General features: G+C 28.8%; 2 protein-coding genes across 4 annotated transcripts in view; both read right to left on the bottom strand.

Annotated features, from left to right (window-relative positions):
- The window catches only part of Pde1c (Phosphodiesterase 1c), a 193724-nt gene that overhangs the window by 18445 nt on the left and 154661 nt on the right, over positions 1 to 20618 (bottom strand). The gene's annotated exons all lie outside the window — the stretch shown is intronic.
- Positions 17677 to 19729, bottom strand: LOC135950142 (polycomb protein esc). The gene is made up of 4 exons (XM_065499670.1): positions 19526 to 19729; positions 19328 to 19449; positions 19095 to 19266; positions 17677 to 18779 (listed from the first exon to the last, which is right to left on the bottom strand). Exons 1-4 carry the CDS (start codon positions 19601 to 19603, stop codon positions 17862 to 17864), a joined length of 1290 nt encoding a protein of 429 aa, XP_065355742.1. The 5' UTR covers positions 19604 to 19729; the 3' UTR covers positions 17677 to 17861.

The following is a 20618-nucleotide window of genomic DNA, read 5'->3' as shown; positions in this document are numbered from 1 at the left end:
ACCCTTTCGTTTTTGTTGTACTTGAAGCACTCGTCGTTGTTTTTGTTGTATTCGTAGTAGCAGTAGTTGTTGTTGTTGCGTATAGAACAACATAAAATTTGTAAGGAAGAACATGTAAAGTTTTAAGGCTTAAGCACTATTTTGCATTTAACAGGACATGTCGAAATTTAATTTGTATACAGTTGTATTTATTGTATTGCGTTTGTTAGACAACAATTAGGACAATTTATCCTGCAATTTAGTGCTTGTTTGTTCTGATAGTAGGGTTAGACATGCGTGCTTAAATACATTTAATTTAAGAAATTTTACAACAAACTATTCCGTTATTTTCGTTTAATTTTGGTGTTTTTTGCGCGTTTTGTGTGTCTTTACGATGAGGTTAAAATTTAAACTAAATTGTGGCCAAAAACCATCCATCCGCCAAGTCCTACAATTAATTTTTCTATTTGTAATTAAAGAAGCATTTTTTTCTTTACTCATCCTTTTTTTATTCTTTCTCTATTTTTCGCCAACTCACGCTATTTATTTAGATTAAACTATAAATATATTGTTGCTTTAGTTGAAGTACGAAGAGTATATTCCAAAATAGAAAATAAAATATATCAATTATGTTAACACTACTAAAGGCACTTAAATTATATCAGCCGAGTTTCTACATAAACTAGACACCCTACTTAAATATTTGTCAATGCTAATACTCATGGGTAACAATATTGATTAAGGACTTAATAGATATCCCACTCGCATCCCACTAAGCGATCAAATAGGTCTTAATGGAAAAGCCCTAAGCTTTCTTTTGAGCAAAAAAGCCTCTTAAAGAAATGGAGCTAAGCTTTCTTTTGAGCAAACAAATAAAAAAAATTCGATTTTGCAAAAAAAGGCAAACATTTTATATCTTGTGTTACAAAATATTTATTTTTTGATCGCATCTCACTAAGCGATCAAAAAGGTTTTCAAGGTATATACTTAAGCTTTATTTTAAGCAAAAAAAAAATAAAATTTTGAAAAAATTTAGATTTTGCAACAAAAGTAAAAAATTGTATGTTTTGAGTTACAAAACATTTATTTTGTTAGATATTAAACTAAGCGACCAAATACGTCTTCAAGGAAAATATCAAAGCTTTCTTTTAAGAAAAAAATAAGTAAGGAAATGTAAGAAAAGATAAATCACGGTTTATTGTTGGTGTTTTGTTTAAGCATTGATATTTTTACAAATAAAGTTTGAGTGTCTGTAATTCTCAAACACTCTATAGTTTTATTTGTATAAATTCTTTAGTTTTTCTAAAGCCTTTTGGGAAAAGGTTTCCTGATGATCTGGCCTAAGCAACCAGTGAAATGCGCATAGGAACTAGCTTATCCCCCAAAACAATAAATTTCAGTGAATTTATCAAATTAAAAAATTGGGAATTTAGCATAAAACTATTTTACTAAAAAAAAGTTTTTGATTTCGGAAAAAAATATTAAATTTTTTTTATTTTTTTCGAAAGATTGAAGAAATTGCTATATAAACTATTTGGGACACATTTTGCTAGGAACCATAGGTAATAAGTTACATGGATGAGAAAAAACACATGTTTGGCCAAAATGTCAAATTTTGACCCCAGCTGACTCAGAGAGTTCTTGTTAATTTTGTTGAAAAATTGTGTATGAATTACTATCCAATAGAATTAACCTTGGTGCTAATTTCATCCCGATCGGAAGATATCGATTTCAAAAATTGGTTCACTTGACATGAAATCCCCCATATACATATGTAATTTCGTAAAAAGAGCAAAAGATACAATATAAATATTATGATGAAAGAAAATGTACTATTAAAATTAAATTAAAAAAGTATAAATAATTTTTGAGTAAAATCAAAGCCATTTTAAAGAGACATTCTAAAATTAGTCACATTGAAATATTGCCTCAGGTGTCGCTGGAATCGTCGTTTGAATTGTTGGTTCCGAAAACCGCTTGTTTTTTTACCGTACTTGCTTATTTTTCAATTACAATGAAAACGAAAAAATTTCCCGAAATCAGCCTTAACACACCAATTTATTAAGAGCTATAAGTTAAGTCTATTATCAAAATAAAAAATCCGTTTTATTTTCACCTTAAATGTGTTCGATGGTCACGTTTGACATAATGGAATTGCCCATATGTATCTTAATATTAAATAGTTTTTTGCGTTTCTCCTTTTTCTGTTTTCATCCAGCCAGTAGTTTTACTATTTTTCTATTTAATTCTATATAACAAATATATATTTTTACAATATTTTGTCCTTTAAGTAATAAAGTCAACAAATACAATACAGACATTGACCAACATCTAAATATAATAAGTGTGTAAATGTCAGGGAGTCATGAAATGCCAACAAAAACTAAAAACGAAAGTCTCAAGTAGAAGATATAACCACCTGAAACAGTTTTTCATTTGTTTTTTTAGATACAAGAGTTTGCTTCTCGAACAGTCAACTGAGAATAGAATAAAAATTAAAATACTTTTATCTCACTTGTACAAATGTTAACATGCTGAATGAACAACACCAACACTCACTCGTACATCACAAGTGCTAGTAAATAAATAGTTGAAAGAGGTTGAAAGAGGGTTGGGATAATGTTGGCGCAGGACTCCAATGGAGTGTTATACTTACGTGTATTAACGTTTATTCAAAGGATTTGCATGTTAAATTCTTCTTGCTATATTTTTGTTTGTTTTGTTCTTTATTTTAGCATAAAAATATTTAGTTGCTATCAGCTCAACTCAAGTGAAGTGAACAGTTTCTTCTATTGCTTTTTGCCTTCCTTCTTGTTTGGATGGTGGGAAATATTAAAGACAGTTTATTGTGAACAAAGATAAAACTAATGACCTTGGAAATGTTATACTGCGATGGTGCGAAAGTAAATTTTATTTAGGATCTTTAAAGGGCAAATTACTGCATTTAATGATATTAAGAAAAACACTAAAATACTACTGCCCCGATTATCGTTCACAGCTTTAAATTTCGATTACGATTTGCAACACTTATCTGCAGTGTTGTAATTTCAGTTATCTATGTTTAAATTTACTCCGATTATCATTTGCAACATCTATTTTTATGTGTTGTTATCTCTGTCAAAAACTTACAACTGCTCATTAGCTATTGTCGTATTGTCGCTACAAGTTGCAAAAGAAATTGAATGGAGAATTGTTTTGAAGTATACATAGATAAGTATAAGATTTTTTTCCAAAGCGTTTACTGTAATGTAAAACTGTAATGCGTTAACTGTAATGTAAAATATGTATTTCTTAGAAAAATAACAAATAAAAAGCAGATGAAAGAGCTGGTGGAGATAATGGCAATAAATTCTGATATTGGCCGCTGCAAGCTACAATTTGGATTTAATAAAATGCAGCTCCAAGGCAATTGGGATCTACTTATTTACAGAGCAATGAGACTGCCGATTAGAAGCACACAATTATTGTAAAGAGTTCGTTGAAGATGGTTTAACAAATTTATTATGAACTAGCTGACCACACCAAGTACAAGAAATAAATATAAGTACAAGATATAAAAATAATCAACAAGCAGGGTCACTTTATTAATTAATTCAAAATCAAATTTAGCAAACGATGGGAATGATACCAATCAATATGGGATGTAAGATTGAAAAAGTCACTGTTTGTTGTAGATTTTGAGCTGGCGGCGTCATCGATCCATATTTCCTTGAGAACGACGTTTGCGATTTAGGTCAATGATTACCTACTTTGATATGGACACCAACGACATGTGCTTCCAATAGGATGGTGCTACTTGCCACACAGCTCATGCCACATTGGACATTTCGTACGAGCGATTTGAGAACATGGTCATCTCACGTGACGGTCATGTGAACTGGGCACCGAGATCGTCCAATTTGACCCCGTTAGACTTTATCTTGTGGGGTTTTCTTATGTCGCAGGTCTATGCGAATAGTCAATCTGTCAAATTCAGCCTGTGGCCGAATTACCGCACTCGTGATCGAATGAACTATCGTATCGAAAAATAATTTCGATATCGTAATTATAAAAAAATTTACTAAATTTCATGCTCGTATCGAATGTCGTAATATCAAATAAGAAAATTACGATCGATTTTACTCGATATCGAATGCGGTAATTCGGCTCCTGATTTATGCGCCAGAGACGGGACAGTGAACATTTGCACGATGTTATATTCAAAAGGCCTTTCAAACGAATATTTGTTTTTTTTTTAAATTTCAAAATAGGAAGCGCTTAATGAAAGACCCTTTGCATGTACACTAGAGGTGCCCTTAAAAAAAAATTGCTTTGGATGGCTCTTAATTTGTTCATTAGTATCTAAAACTAACTACTGCAAAATTTAAGTGCAATCGGATAACTAGAACACGTGTCGGAAATCGATTGAAAGTTGTAAAATTGGGTAAATAATGGTACTTTTTTCGATATCTTAAAAAAATTCCCTATTTAAATACTGTTTTTTAAACCTTTGCAAAAAACCTAAGATTCTAGAGAAAATTATCTTTCTAACAAGGTATAAAACATGAACATCGAGTTAAAAATAGCAAAGTTATTACCATTTCCATAAGTCATATATACAAGAAAAACGACATTTTTGTATTATTTACTCACTGTTTTGCATGCAAAAGCTATGTTAACAACACAAATGCGAGTAAAATATGCGTAAACTAGTACTTTTTGCTCAATATTTTCAAATTAAACTCGTATAACTTTGTTATTTTTAACTCGATGTTCATGTTTTATACCTTGTTAGAAAGATTATTTTCTCTAGAAGCTTAGGTTTATTGCAAAGGTTTAAAAAACAGTATTTAAATAAGGATTTTTTTAAGACATCGAAATAAGTATCATTATTTACCCAATTTTACACCTTTCAATCGATTTCCGACACGTGTTCTAGTTATCCGATTGCACTTAAATTTTGCAGTAGTTAGTTTTAGCTACTAATGAACAAAATAAGACAAGAAAATCTATTTTTTAAGGGCACCTCTAATGTACACATTGTTAAGTAACTTTAAACCTAAATGTGGCTGGGCCTAAAGCATCAAATCGTTTTACTTTATATTTATTCTCAAATACAGTCATAGACAGACCAGACCGTCATGTCATGGATGTAATACGAGTACATTTATGTATGTAACATTAAATATATGTATATTTAATGTTTCGTTGTCATGTTAAAGCACTCACACTCACACATGCCCTTACATATGTTAAACATCCTTTTGTAATATTAACACGAAAATTAGCCGTGAAGAAGACATCATTTCAAAAGTACTTTAACACTACTCAACAATGTGGAAACAAATAAAAAGTAAAAAAAAAATTTAATGAATCTTAAAGCACTTCTTGAAGAACTTTTCGGTTCATTTTTTTTCATTTTCTTTTTATATTGAAGAACAACATAATTTAATACGTCTAATGAACAGCACTGAACAAATGGTTTCTAGCCCTCTTAAACTAAATCATTTAATAAATATTGTGTTTGCTGAGAGTTGGAGCTGGAGTTGGTGGAATATTCCTATTATTTCTTAATGATGCTGAAGAAAACATCAAATGAATATTTAATATGGTGAAATGTCTATTTCCATTTGCCGTAGGAAGCACAGTTAACAGTAAATGAAAAAAGTTATTGAATAAAAAATGTAAATTGATAAAGGTGGAAACTGAACATTATGAAATTGAGATTTCAGATTAAAGTTTACAGCTTTTTGTAGACATTTAAAGGAAATACAACTATTTTATTTTTTTAGGAAACCATTAGATGGAAGCATCTTATTTTGATACATTTTCATCAAATTAAAGAATTAGCTATTTACAGATCAGATAAATATAATAAATCAGATCAGACAAATATAATAAATACGTATCTTCAAAGTAACTGATCAGGTGAAAATTATAGAGGAATACGGGCTAAAACATTGACTTTGAAAGTCATCTTTTGCAAAAATATTTATATTGAAAATGAAAACAAAGAACAAAGTAGTTATTTTCTATTCAATTATCTGTCCAAATAGACTTTTGTATTAAAGACCTTGTAATTTTTACCAGTTAGAAATGAAATGTTGCGTGAATATTTTAACCGTTCAATTAAGGGGTTGTTTTCTGTTCTTACACATCACTTAATTTATTGGCCTTTTTGTAGGTTTTCTATTTATTACACAGGTCTACAATGATTTTGGTGCCGCCAAAATTGAAACTGATTTTAGATAGGAATATACGATACCCTGGGGGTTACTGTCAACCGTCAACCGGTTTTTTCATCTTTGTAAACTCCATCGGGGTCGGTTTTTTTTAACTTTTTGGTTTTAATGAAATATATTTTCTAAAGCTCAATCAAACATATGTATTTATAAAAACTTTGATACAATTTTGAAAAATATTGATTTATTTTAAAGATATAAAATAATTGCATACAGATAGAGCTTTAAAAATTCAAAAATGCTAAATAAAAATTTAATATAAACCGGTTAACCGGTTTTTTTGAAGACAAAAACCTAAACCGGTTTTTTCAAAAACACACTTTTTCGGTTAAACCGGAAACCGGTTTTTCATATTTGCCGGTTTTTTGGACACCTAATTCGATTCGAAGAGAAATCTTTTCGAATTACAATGTATTTAGCACATATTTTCGAACGTTTTCGGATTGAGTTAGGCAGTAACCGCCCTGATTCTAACTGTATACTTATTTTCTATAGAAATGCACATACATAAGATTACAAAACGGGCACACGAATTTACTTATGACAGCTAATATTTAAAAATGAAAGTATATCCAAAGCTACACGCAGATATTATTGGTGTTACCAATGCACAAGAAATACAAAACCACTAACGGTATCTCAACACCAAAATTTGTTTTTCTATTTGTTGTCCTGTGTTATCAGTAGCTGTGAAGAGAGGCAGATATTGTATTAGTATTTTGTAAGTTTATGATCGAATACAAATACACAAATATAAATTCGTATACGTACTTTCAAATACACATTGACATTTTTATGTTGAATTAAGGACATTACTAGATTAAAGTCAGTCAGCCAACAAACCAACCAACCAAACAAACATCCAGCCAAACCATGTCATCAATCGTTATTATGAAAATGCGAATATTCCATTTTAGTCTATTATCTATTGATTTCCTAAAAATGTAGTTATATTTTTTTTAGGTCAAATTAACAATACACCATTTTTGTTTTGTATGTACGAGTTCATATTGAATAGAGTCCCAAAAATATGTATGGATGAGAGGTGTAAAGGTGGTGGAGTTGCTGTGGGCTATTGGAAAATGTAATGTTATTGAATTTGTGTATGGATGTATTTATTATACGAATTTTATTATCATTGTTGTAGAATTACAAACATGAATATTAGGTCTGTCAATTATTCGAGTTTGATAGAATAAAAATTTTATTATTAGAGTGATTGTTTAATTTTAAGAATTTCTTCGATTATTCAAACAAATAACAAGCAAACATGATTAATAAGCTCGCTCATTATACCATATTTTATTCCATTTTATCTTGAAAATAAATTTATTTGAGTATTCGATTTCTAGACAATTATTGAACGAGCAATTTGTTATGCTTTTCTATTTATTCGAATAAAATATATATTTTATCATCGGTTAATCGAATAATTTTTATTTGAATGACAACCCTATTTTCAATTTTATTGAGGTTTTTCTGGTTGTTTTGTTTGATCCCCTGGCTAAAAATTATGTATTTGTGATACTTATACATTTCTGTAACAGAAATACAGTAAAGTAACATAATATCAAATAAGCCAATATGTGCAATACCCTACACAGTGCATATACAATAATAATATAAAAGCGTTTTGTAGTTTTATGTTTAAGGATTAGGGAGCGTTAAAGCTCTATTCTTACAGTTCTTAAAATGTAATTTATATTAACATAAAACTTATTTGAATCGAATCCTATTACAAAAAGCTTTAAGCGCTTTAGGCACTTTATAGTAGGTTTCGGAAGAGGGCCTTATATGGACTCTATATTCAATTATGGACCAAGGACAATTGGACGGAGATGGACATCACTTAAATTGTGATTCTGAATCGAATTGTATTTTTAAAGAGGATTAAAAGTTTTGAACGTTACCAATATCAACACCAACGCATAATATCCGCTCACCTCACATATGATTTATTACTATACTAAAAGCATTTAGGAGTTTACACAATACCAGAGTAAATTACAAATATTGCTTTTATTTTATTATTTCTTTTATAACCTACAGAAAAATAGTTTAGCAATCTTTTGTGGGATTTGTCTTTTGTAGGAAAGTATTGACCTAATTTGATGATGAAAGTAGTACAAATATATAAAAACATTGTGATACATTCTGTTTAAAAAAATATGTTTTGGTCAGCTTTAGTCTGGAATCATTAAACTGCTTTTAATTTATTTCTTAAAAGCCTTTGTCGACTTTGGTATACTAATGTTTTATTTTCATTGATCCCTTTCAAGGTGAGTTGGCGGTTATGTTTACAAAATAATGCATTAAAACTTTAAGTGGAGTTTTTTTCTGTTTCTAGCACTATGTTATAGTATCTATATTGATTAATTTTTTTTTTTAAATAAATGTCTGAGGTATAAGCACCACGACTAAATCGATTTTTTAAAGTAGTTTTGATACATATATATTTGGATTACTAAGTCATTAATATTGACAATACGAATATACAAGGTGGCGCAAAAGTAATCCTCATATCAGAAAATGCTATAAATTTTGCGATTGGCCCCTAATGTCAGTTCTGTTTTGACATTTGTGTAGTAAACATATGCGAAATACACGTTAATAAACAATGTTACGCTACACTGCTCCAGAACGCGGAATATAGCTGACTATTTATTTAGGGGCCAATCGTAAAATTTATAGCATTTTCTGATAGGAGGATTACTTTTGCGCCACCTTGTATAATGATAGACATTTCGAAGACCGAATCTATTATTCTGCCCAATCTCCAATAAACCGAAACTTTTAAATTTTAATCAATGGATAGATTTTAGGATTTTCATTATCTTAAGAAAATCAAATAATCTGTGGTGTTTACTCAGTTTTGAGGTTGTCTGTATACAATGCCATAGTAGTACGGACCAAATCGGACAAATATTATTAACCCCATTTTTTTTTCCGATATTTTTTCGCTAATAAAATTATGTTCACAAAAAAGTTTTTTTCACACAAATTTTTTTTTACTAAAAAAATATTTTCGATCTTTATCTATAATTTGGAGAAAGCTATACATAGATTCGGCACAGCCAAATATAGCTATCTGATTTGTTTTTGTAAAAATATAATAAAGATAATCGCGTTATTAAATATAAAAAAGCGCCAAAATCGTTTTAGTTATTAATTGATTCATTCATATAATTTTACCTAAAAAACCTAAATCATATATTTTTTAAGGAAATATTTTAGTAAAATAAAGAAAAAAATATTAAGAAAATGTGCTAAGTCCCAAAAAAGACTTATAAGTCGCCAACGCATATCTTCTAAACTGGGATTATACATCATTATAAAATCATACAAATAAGTAATAAAACCACATTCTGAAAATTCGTAAAAAGGAACTTATCACGTAACAGTTGCAGAAAATTTCGTCTATTTTGTTGTACGTCATAAAAACTTTAATGAAATTAAAATATTTTTTAAATCTTCTTCATAAATATTTTAAAAAATCTTGGATGGAAATGGAGATTTTAGTAAACACCCGCGTCAATGTTTAAATGCACAATATTTGTTTTAACATTTTTGTTTAAAATTTAAATTATTTTTTTTTTCATGGAACTTTGTTCTTCACCCTAATGAGCAAGTCACTTTTATTTATTTATTATTTTACATATATCTGCCACACATACTTTTCACTCTTAATTGCTGCAGAATTTTGTTGCACCAACATATCCATTTCGATTGATTCGGTTAAATTATTCAAATATCAATTACAATTTCAATTGTCTGCACATTTTATTCACACTTTGATTTTTCAATTGGCACTGAATTCATACAGATAGATATGACTTTACGTTCTGGTTTAATTATTACTAATAATAATGACAATAAAAAAATATTAAATTTAATTAAAATTATAATCATAGAGAAATATACATACATACATAGAGCGGAAACTCTCCTATCAAACACCTAACTCAGTTGTCGAAAACCTAAGTGGTAATAATGTATTAGTAAATAAAAACTATGTGTAAACCAAAAACCACACCCGTATGTGTGATTTTTGAGTCATTTTTTTGTTTGAGTTTTTTTCTAGTTTCCACTCTATGTGTATTTCTCTATGATTATAATACCTTGGCCGTTATTGTTATTCTCATATCTAATATTTTTTGTGTATTTTTTGATTTTTTTCGACGTATACATATTTATTTACTCTTATTTACTTTTTCAAAACGTTAAATGTCTCCCACTTAATCTGAGGCGGTGATTACACCTTTAAAAAAACTACAACTAGAACCAGAACATGGCTGATATGATAGACGGCCTAATATCAAAGAACCAATGATGGTTTTATATCAAACTATAATTAGCCTGCCCCCTATTTGAAATAATCATAATTGTAATTAATAAGTACCTACGTAATTCTAAATGTTTTGTTAGACATTATGTTAATGCAGGATTTATTTATTTATTGTACATGAATTTTCAGTACGAATTCATTACATACATACATTAAGCTTTATTTAAAAATTTTGATTCTGTGACACACTGCACAGCTGTTTTCATTCTACAGAATGAAAACAGCTGATTATATTTCAAATCTGACTTTACCATATGATTTTTTCGGAAAATACCAGGAAAGTAGGTCATATTTGGCATTATTAGAATACATCAGAAATGAAATTAGAGCAATTGAAAAATTCACTTTTTTTCAGACAAAATTTACAACTTTTTTTACCACTCACAAAGAAAATATCCAATAATATCAAATAAAGCTAATAAAAGTAGTGTTTCAATTTTTGATTTACTGGGATACGTTTAAGTTTAGTTATGATGTAAAAAGAGTTAATTGGTGGGCTAATATTTACCAAACAAACAAATGTTTGAATTTTATAAAACACCAAACAATTAATGTACCTTATAGAACTTTTACAATGCTATCACAAATTAAGCCTAATACATATGTTTCTATCTAAGTATGCACATAAGTATGTATTGTTTAATTATTTCGGCCGTTGTCAGGGTTTCAGGTCTGATTGTGATAAATATTAAAGCCATATTTTTTAGTTGCTGATTGTTTATACAGCAAATAATTGATTGCTTTAAATATGTACGTGCTTTTTATTTCCACTGTTGTGGTTCATTGGTGGTTCTTAGGGGTTTGTCGTTAAATTAATCGATTGACAAGGTTTTAAGTTTATAAGCAACTGATGTTTAAAAAACTTCCCAATTGTCTTACATTTAGTTAATAGAATATATGTACCTATCATCTGCACTACTTAGAAGTAGTATAATAATGACTTATATATTACATGATATATATATTTACTAGTAGAACGTAGTAACTAATTTGTCATTAAGTTTATTATTGTCGTTACATGTAACAACTAGTTTTAGTGATATAATGTGCTGTTTTTCTATAGCGAATGAGCGTTTTGAGTGGACGTTTTACATGTATTTTGTTTTTGTTACAATAACAAAACACATGTTAAATTTCCACTCAAAGTACTCGTTCGTTATAGAAAAACAGTATATAAGTGTGTTATGTGCTGTTTTTCTATAGCGAACGAGTACTTCGAGTGGAAATTTAACATGTGTTTTGTTATTGTAACAAAAACAAAATACATGTAAAACGTCCACTCAAAACGCTCATTCGCTATAGAAAAACAGCACATTAATGTCTTATTTATAACAGGTTATAAAAATACTTATCACTCATGACATAATCGTGTTAAGATATTGTAAAATCATTATTTGCAAATTTGGTTTTCTGTTTTTTTTATTTTTTAAAAAATATAATGGTATTCATTTTGAAAATAATACTATGTTGGCTTTTGGTTCGATTAATCGTTTCCTGAATGGATCCACCCATAAAACAATAAAAAATACATTTTCTACAGCACTAACTAAATATTGTCTTATCTTTAGAACGTTTATGTGGATACCTGTTCCCCTCATAAAAAATACTTTCTTCTACAGATACAGAATAACGTACTTATTACGGCTTTTAGAATAATTCCCAAAAATATGAAAAAAAAATAAAAAAGATAAAAAAATAGTTTTTAAAATTTTATTACAAGAAATAACTTTTACTGTTAAATCAGGCTACATATTATATATTAGAGAACATTAGAGTGCTCCAAAAATGTTCGAGGTACAGGAAAAGATTTGCTAATCCCAAATCCAGGATTTTCGGGATCGGAATTGGAATTACTAGTATATGTATATATGTATCATCCCTATCAGCACAACCATGAATAAAAATTCATGGTGAGTTTTTTCCCTTTACGCATTTTTAACACTGATTTTGAATAGGAAAAATGGGAAAAGGGAAAAAACTCCCGCGGATTTTGTATTCATGATTGGGCTGTATATACACATTTTTTTTATAATATTTCAATTTGATCTGTAGTGATGAAGCCTTAATTAAATAACATATTTAACAATTATTTTAAAATTCTTTTGTAAATAATATTTTTTTTATTGTAAAATAAAATAACATAAAATAAACTTGTAAATACGAACTTTTATTTTCAATGAACTGTGTACTTTGTACATAATACTTTAACTTTATAATATCGTTAATAGTTTCTTACTTTTCATCAGTTAGTAATACAAAATACAAAAATATAAACCCAAATTTGATTATTTATAAGAAATTTACGTTTGTTAGTAAAGTGATACTTGAATATAAAAAAACATATAATATTTATAATAAAAGAATCCAGTCATTAAGGATTTAGTTTTTGGTGAATTTTCTAAAAAAAACTGTTTGTGTAAAGTGTAATTTTGTTCAAATCGCAAATACATTGTTGAGTATTGAAGTTTGTTACGTTGTATTTACAAAAACTTGTATTGCAATTCATTAAAACACTTGTACATTAATCTAAATTACGAACAAACGAACTAAATATTAATAACATGTTTTCAAGTTAATCTAGAAAAAAAAATCTACAAAATTACGAAATATTTTATATTTTTTTGTGTAATATTAAACGCAAACCAACCAACCCCATTGTGTATAAAGGACAATTGTTATTATTGTTGTTGTTATTGTGTCTATTATCATCGCCCGTACTGGTCTGTTGATGGTGCTGTAAAGTGACATTTTGTCGATTGCGATTACGTCTGTTCACCAGAGTAACATTTACGGAAGCACTGGAACATTGTAGCGACGATGAGGAGGACGAGCATCGACTAAATGTTTAGTTTTTGATTTGAATTGAATTGGTTTCGTTTTATTGTTTTTGTTTGGGTTGTGGGGGGATGTAAGGAAACAAGAAATACGGAACACTTAGCAAAATAAATATATATATAAATAAATAAATAAATAAAATAAATTGAAATTTTAACTTAAAATCTAATTTGATTTTACTTATTTCTATTAAGCTTGTTTGTTTAGAAGGACATTAAGGAAACAAAATTAATTTTTGTACAATAAAGATGACATTACACTCGGTGTTTGTATTTCATAGAGCAGCCATTTTCTAGTTTCATAAGAGGGCGTATAAAATGGAAAGGACAAACATTCAAAATAATAAATTTCTGTAAATATTGCTATCAACATAGATTTTGTAACATAATTTTGTTCGTAGCCGAAAAGATATATACTCGAGACTCGAGGGACATCAGTTCCATTAATAAAATATATAACAGATGCGTTTCAGATGCAAAAAGTTGATTTTAGTTTAATTACTTTCCATCCCGGTTTTTGTAGACATAACCTATTATCGGTTATCGTAAATACTGGATTTTTAAAAAGTTAGTATTTTATAAACTTTAATAATAAAAAAAAAAACGTTAAAACACACACTCATAAACAAATACAATTTCCTTTTTATCATTTTCTGTGTTGTTTTGTGGTATTTTTTCATAGTTCCCCAATGTTCCTATCAACATTATGAAAAACTTTTGAAATTTTATTTTAAAAAGAAACATTGTTCATTTTAAATCCGGTCGTACTCTTTAGAGCAAGAGTTTCATAAATGTTTTCGAAAAAATTTTTTTTAGTGAAAATCCGTGTTCAGTTGCAAAATTTCGGGTATTTGCAGAAATCGTGATCCTGAATAAAAATTTATTCTTTGTAGTATCGCAAATAAATATTATAGAAATTTCAAACGGTATGACTAATTATAATGAAGGGTATAATAATTGTAAGAAATTTTCTAGAAAATCCAACACTGTCGGGATCAATGATTACAAAAATAAATAAAATTTAAAATTTTATTTAAAACTCGCGTTTTGCGTTGCTGTTTTTCTTTGTTTTTTATCCTTAAATGAAATAAATAAACATTAATTTGTGATTTTGAAATTTGGATTTCACATGAACAGTGTTTTTATTGTATTTGACCTCAAAAGAAGAAAGAGAATTGGTACTTTGTTCTGTTTGTATAAAAAATTAAAACTTTTCCAACAAATATGTGGTATGTTCTACTCAGTATTTCTAAAAATTGCTATCACAAGGATTTCTGTTTATTTTGTTAAATAAAGAATACAAAATATACAATAAATGCCAAAAGCAATCATTGACTCCCTTAAGGATTTCATTTACAATTGTACAAATTGTAAGCATATTCAGGCATGTCACAATTTTTACTTTTTCGTTCGAATTCGTAAAAACAAAAAATATTAAACCGCCTTTTTTTGTTTATAATATGGCAATTTTATAAAATTAAGAAGTAAGAACTAATATTAAGATTAGCAATAGCAATATAAAATTAATATGTACCACATGAATCATAAATTATTTAACATATCAAATAATGTACTCGTAGTTAAATGTTTTAAAATATTATTAACTTTGAAATGATATTTCAAATCGTAGGTCTCGTCTCTGTATAATTCTCTATGGTCAAAACTTTTATGAAACTTTGAAATATCATTTCAAAGTTAATAATATTTAAAAACATTTAACTACGAGTACATTATTTGATATGTTAAAAAATTAAAAGATACAATTTTTGTTGTAGTTGAGTAAAATTTTTGTACTTAAAATTAAAAATGTTCATTTTTCCCATGCTATATGTGGAAAAATAACAAAATTGTTACAAGTATTGTGAATGGGTCTTTAGAATATGTATTAATATTAAATTTGTTTTGTTATAATAAAAATGATTTTTCCACCTTTGAGGTTTCCATTTACGAAATCGTTTCTTTAAGTTTAAAATTTAACATTTCCATTGTTTAGTTGACCCTAAATGTCAACAGAAATAAAAAAATTGTCTTATAAAAGTCCCACTTACACATCGATGAACTATTTATAGTATATGTATGTACATTAGGGTGGCCCCGTTTGTATGGAGGAATATTAAGGTGTCGATGCTGCCATATTAGTATCATGTAAAGGGTCTTTGAAAGACGCTTTCAATGTCATATCTGTATTTTCTAAAAATATTCAAAGTTTTGCAATTTTAGGCATAAATTTTAAGTTTTTTTGTTTTTAAATTTCGACATAGAATTATACAAAGTAATTAGTTTAAATTAATATGTAATAATCATATAAACCTCATATAAATTCACCAAACCGGTTTTTTGCCGTTTTTCAAAATTCGAATTTTATTTGAACTTTTCAATATGAATATGAATAATATGAATCTCAAAATAAGCGTAATTTCAGAAGCATTCTATTGGCATACAACTCTTTATAATTTCATTAGGTTTTACAACTAACAGTTTACTTTGAATAAAACACTTGTAATATTTCACGCAAAAGATAGGTTTTATTTATTATGTTGTTGTTTATTGTAAGCGATAAATGAAAACTAGTGTTATTACATAATTCAAATAAAATTCGAACTATGTAGGTAGTATATTGAATTTCGAAAAGACAAACAAAAAACGTTTCGGTGAAATTAAGTGAGGATTATAATTATTTTAAATTATACGTAAAAATTAAAAAAAACCCGCTATAATGTTTGCCAAATATTATAAAAATTTCAAAGGCCTTTCACGTGATGCCAATATATCATGTGTTCTTTGCGAGAAATATATAAAAAAAAACATAAAAACCTTCAACAAATATTGAACTCAGGACATAAATTATGTGAAATGTTGTGAATCAATTAAACTTATATTTTATTTAGGAACATCCATAACATGTTTTTGGGGTCAGCCTAGTGTATGCGTATGATTCTAAACAATTGATTTTGACATTGTCTGTATGCTTTGTTAAGAGCTTACATCCAAAACACCAGAAAAAACCGGCTAAAAAGGACTCATCACACAGAAACATGTTCATACATATGAGATCATTAACTAGCAACTGGAGACCGTCCGACCGACCAACAAAACAATATGAATGTAAAATGAACTGGAAGGCAAACAATGCCACTAGGGCTGCTTTGATGAATACTCTCGAATGACAAACACGAAAGCACTAAAAGTGGCTTAAATCGAAAGAACGAAACAAAAAACAATTTACTAGAAAATAGTAAAAGGAACAATATACCCAGAAAAAAGAGTTCATTGCGTGAAACATAGAAATGTTGTATCATGTCCTTTGTTGTTTGTGGATTCTTTAGAGGACACAACACAATCGAATAGAATGACTTAATAATGGCAAATATCAGTAATTGACATTTCATGTCTTGCAAAAAACACCAAACCTAAATGATTGGGGCGATTGAGAATGAGTGAATGACAAATAACATTGACTGCAATTGTTCCTAGATTTCTTACAAAAATTGAGTTAAATTTTTTTGTTTGTATTTATTTCCAGGAACATAGCTGAGAAACTCTCCTGTCAAAGACCAAACTCAGTTGTCAAAACTATGTGAAAACACAAACATGTGAGAATACTATGTGTATTCTCTATATTTTTAACCATAAAGGCAAAATGTCATCATGTTTATTATAGATGACAATATCTAAAGACCATTTAATTTTTCGTACACTTTTAAGGTTTAAATTTAATTTAAATTGTCCTTAGTACATAGAGACACGTTTAAAATTCAAATTTCGTGTTATGTAATGTAAATGAAAAACCAAAATCCTAATAAATCCCCTTAAAAACAAAACCATTATCTTCTCTGGTCTGTTCTTTAAAGGCAATCAATGTTGCTGTTGAGCTTAACGACGAAGGATTAAGAATGTGGAAGACAGAGAAAATGACACAATTATTTACATTTTACAATTGAGTCCATTTTAAATTGACTCCTACATGTTGTCTACGAGTATTCTGTATTTAGAGTTGGATTTTATTTGGTTCTTTTTCCACATGAAAGTACAATTTTTTCTGTCGTTTGTTTTGAAATTTAGATTATAGCGACCATCGTTATGCTCTTCTGTCTTCCAATAATGCATTTAGAAAAACAGCAATACAATCTGCACTTCTACATAATGCCTACATACATTATTATTATAAAATTTTTCTGTAAATTATTGAAATGGTAGTTAAGACCTAAATAAATAATTCTTGAGTGTTTTTCATACAAAAATTTGAAAATTACTTTCTTTTCGTGTTTCTGAGTTAGGCCCTAAATTTATTTATAGGTTTATGTTTTTATTTTGTAATAATTAAAACAAATTTTATTTAAATATTTTGATTTTGATTTAAAATCATACAACGTTTGTTATTATAAATTTCAACATTTTTATAAAAAATACTAATTAATGACAACATAAAGTTTGTGTAGATTTCTTAAACGTCTACCTACTTACAGACTTCTGCAACGTCGTTTAAGGCGTGTGTACTTCAGCATTTTTACGATTCCAACGCCAAACAGTACCATCATCACATACCCATACCAAAACATTGGCATCACGCGAAAATGCAGTCTGTCTTACTATAGAAGTGCAGCGTACATTATTCAAAGTGCTAGAATGCGTATGTTTGGGGTCTGAAGGATCCAGTTCCCAAACATACACTTTGCCATACTGATTACCCAGTGCTATGATCTTGTGCCACGGATTGAAACCGAAGCGTACAAACCATATTTCACATTCATCATAATCAAACTCACAGATTATGGTGCAGGAGGCATCATTGGGTTTTAGCTGAGAAATACTTTGGTGCAATTGACCTGGCTTCCAGCAAACAATGGAATTTTCGCATGACTTGGAGAGCACAAAGTCGCCAAACCACTGGACACAATCCACATAGTTGCGGTGTATATCGCGTGTTGAAAATTCGGGGAAATGTTGCATGATGGTGGGGAATGGTAATTGAGATTTATTGGGATTGAATGTACGAGACATTTCAATGGTTTCTTTAAATTCCTGGGTATCAATGCGCCATAGTTTTAGCGAGTGATCCATGCCACTAGACATTATACGTTCACCACGTAAATCAAAGTCTACGGAGAGTACCTCATCCCGGTGACCTTCAACACCTCCAAATATGGCAATACAAACGTGTGACTGTATATTCCACAGACGTATGGCATGATCTTTACTTCCCGACAGCAAGAGATTCGGTTGACGTGGATGAAATTTTAATTCATTTATAGCTTGACCATGACCAACATAATTTCCCACCGCTTCGTTTTTCTGTATGTCGATAACTCGTATGACGCCACGATAACCAGCCGTGGCTAAAAGCGGTACAGATGTTTTTAAATCGTACGACCAAGTGCAGGTGTAAAAAACTTCATCGGGCTTGAGTTGGAAAATTAAAGTTTTAGACGGTTCTGTTGCTAATGATCATGCAATAAAATTCAAATTGCATACTTATTTAGAGGCAGCACTCAATAGCAATATGTTTTTTAAATATTCAAATTAATCTACGTGGTATAAAATGATAAACGTTTTTAATAAAAACTTGGTATACAAATTAAACACAAAAAATTAATCTAAAAGAAAATTACTTTTGAATAAAATATTTTAGTTAATCTTCTTCAAAGTCCCAAAATAGTTAGTGAGTGCTGCCCCTAAAACTAGTAGTTGTTAAAAGAAAAGTAAGTTTAAACCTACATCAGGATCAGCATAGCACATGATTAACTTAATACCTCCTTTGCGTGGACACTCATAGACACTGCATCTATTGCTGCCTGCTGTGGCAAAGACATTGGGTTGGTCTTTGTGCAGTAAATAATTAAAGGCAACACCAAATATTGCCTGGCCATGATCTTCTTTCAAATGACAGCTTGAATAAAGACAAACAAAATTAACGATACGATCCAAATTTATATCGCCTTAAAACTTACTCATATTTGAAAGCCGGAACATTAACATGTGATTTACTATGACGGCTTTTTCGACGGCCACCACGTGAGCCTGGTGATTTACTGCGTGAGGTGGTGCTAGTACTAACGCTTGCTGTTTCATCCTAAATGAAAGAACATTTTAAATGCTTTTCATATTAATTCAATTTCACCCGTGAGATGAAAAGTTAAATCACTTACACAAATTGATTCATTTTCACTATTTTCTCCTTTGGCACTTTCTTTGGGCGATAGTTTATCGGCTTTTACTTTGGACATGTTATTATTTGTGTTTTACTTTATATTTTTTGTTTATTTTATTTACACACGCTATAAATTTCGTGCGTTGCCATTAATTAAATTTACACATTAACAAACAAAAGTAATATGAATTTAATATACAATTCAAACATAAACATTGTACAATGACAGCAAATTTGGCGGGTGAAAAAGCTGTTTGTATTGTCATAAACACTGCATTACCGACAACAGCTGTTTTGCAAATTTCATAGTCGATAAGTGATGCCAGATGTCTGATTTGAAATTAATTGTCTAATTATTTTTAGTTAACAAATTTTTACACATACATAAGTGCATTGTAATATTCGAATGCAATATAATATTCGAAAATATACTTTAAATTAAATCAAAATATTTATTACATAAATAGTTTGTTTTAAAAATGTTTTTTTTTTAGATGGACGTAGTTTTTTATTTGCATGGAGAAGTTTTATGGGTTTTTCAAGCAAAACTCTAATAATATTTAAATAAGAAATTTGTTTAATTATATCAAACTTAAAATGAAACATATTTAAATAAAATGCTTATATTTTTAACAACAAAACTGCTTAAAATTAAAAAAAAATTTAATTGCTTTAAAAAGCTTTGTAAATTACTAATTATCCTTGGTTCAAACTTTCAACCTTTCGATATTCATTATAACTTTTTTAGATTTGAAAAATCATTTATACGGATATTTGTATAACACATTTGCTGTTAAATATTTTAAATATTTAAAATTAAATTCATGCTATAAAAATACACACACATAACTTCAATAATGTTTTCATCCCAAAACGTATTACATAAATTATTTACATACAAATATTGAAACAATTTTAAAACATGCTGAAAGAAATTTTAATTTTAAAAAATATTAAAGTATAAACTTATATTTACAGTAGATAGATAGATAAATAGATAGCTAAAAGATCTTAGAATAATGAACAGAAACATATGTACATAAGTATATAGACAATAGAAGAGAAAGACAATTCACATTGCAAGATAAAGG

The sequence above is a fragment of the Calliphora vicina genome, chromosome 2 (genome assembly GCF_958450345.1).
Source record: "Calliphora vicina chromosome 2, idCalVici1.1, whole genome shotgun sequence".
NCBI classification, from domain to species: Eukaryota; Metazoa; Arthropoda; class Insecta; order Diptera; family Calliphoridae; genus Calliphora; species Calliphora vicina.
Note: the sequence above shows the minus strand (reverse complement) of the source record. Positions and strands in the feature narration are given on the sequence as shown.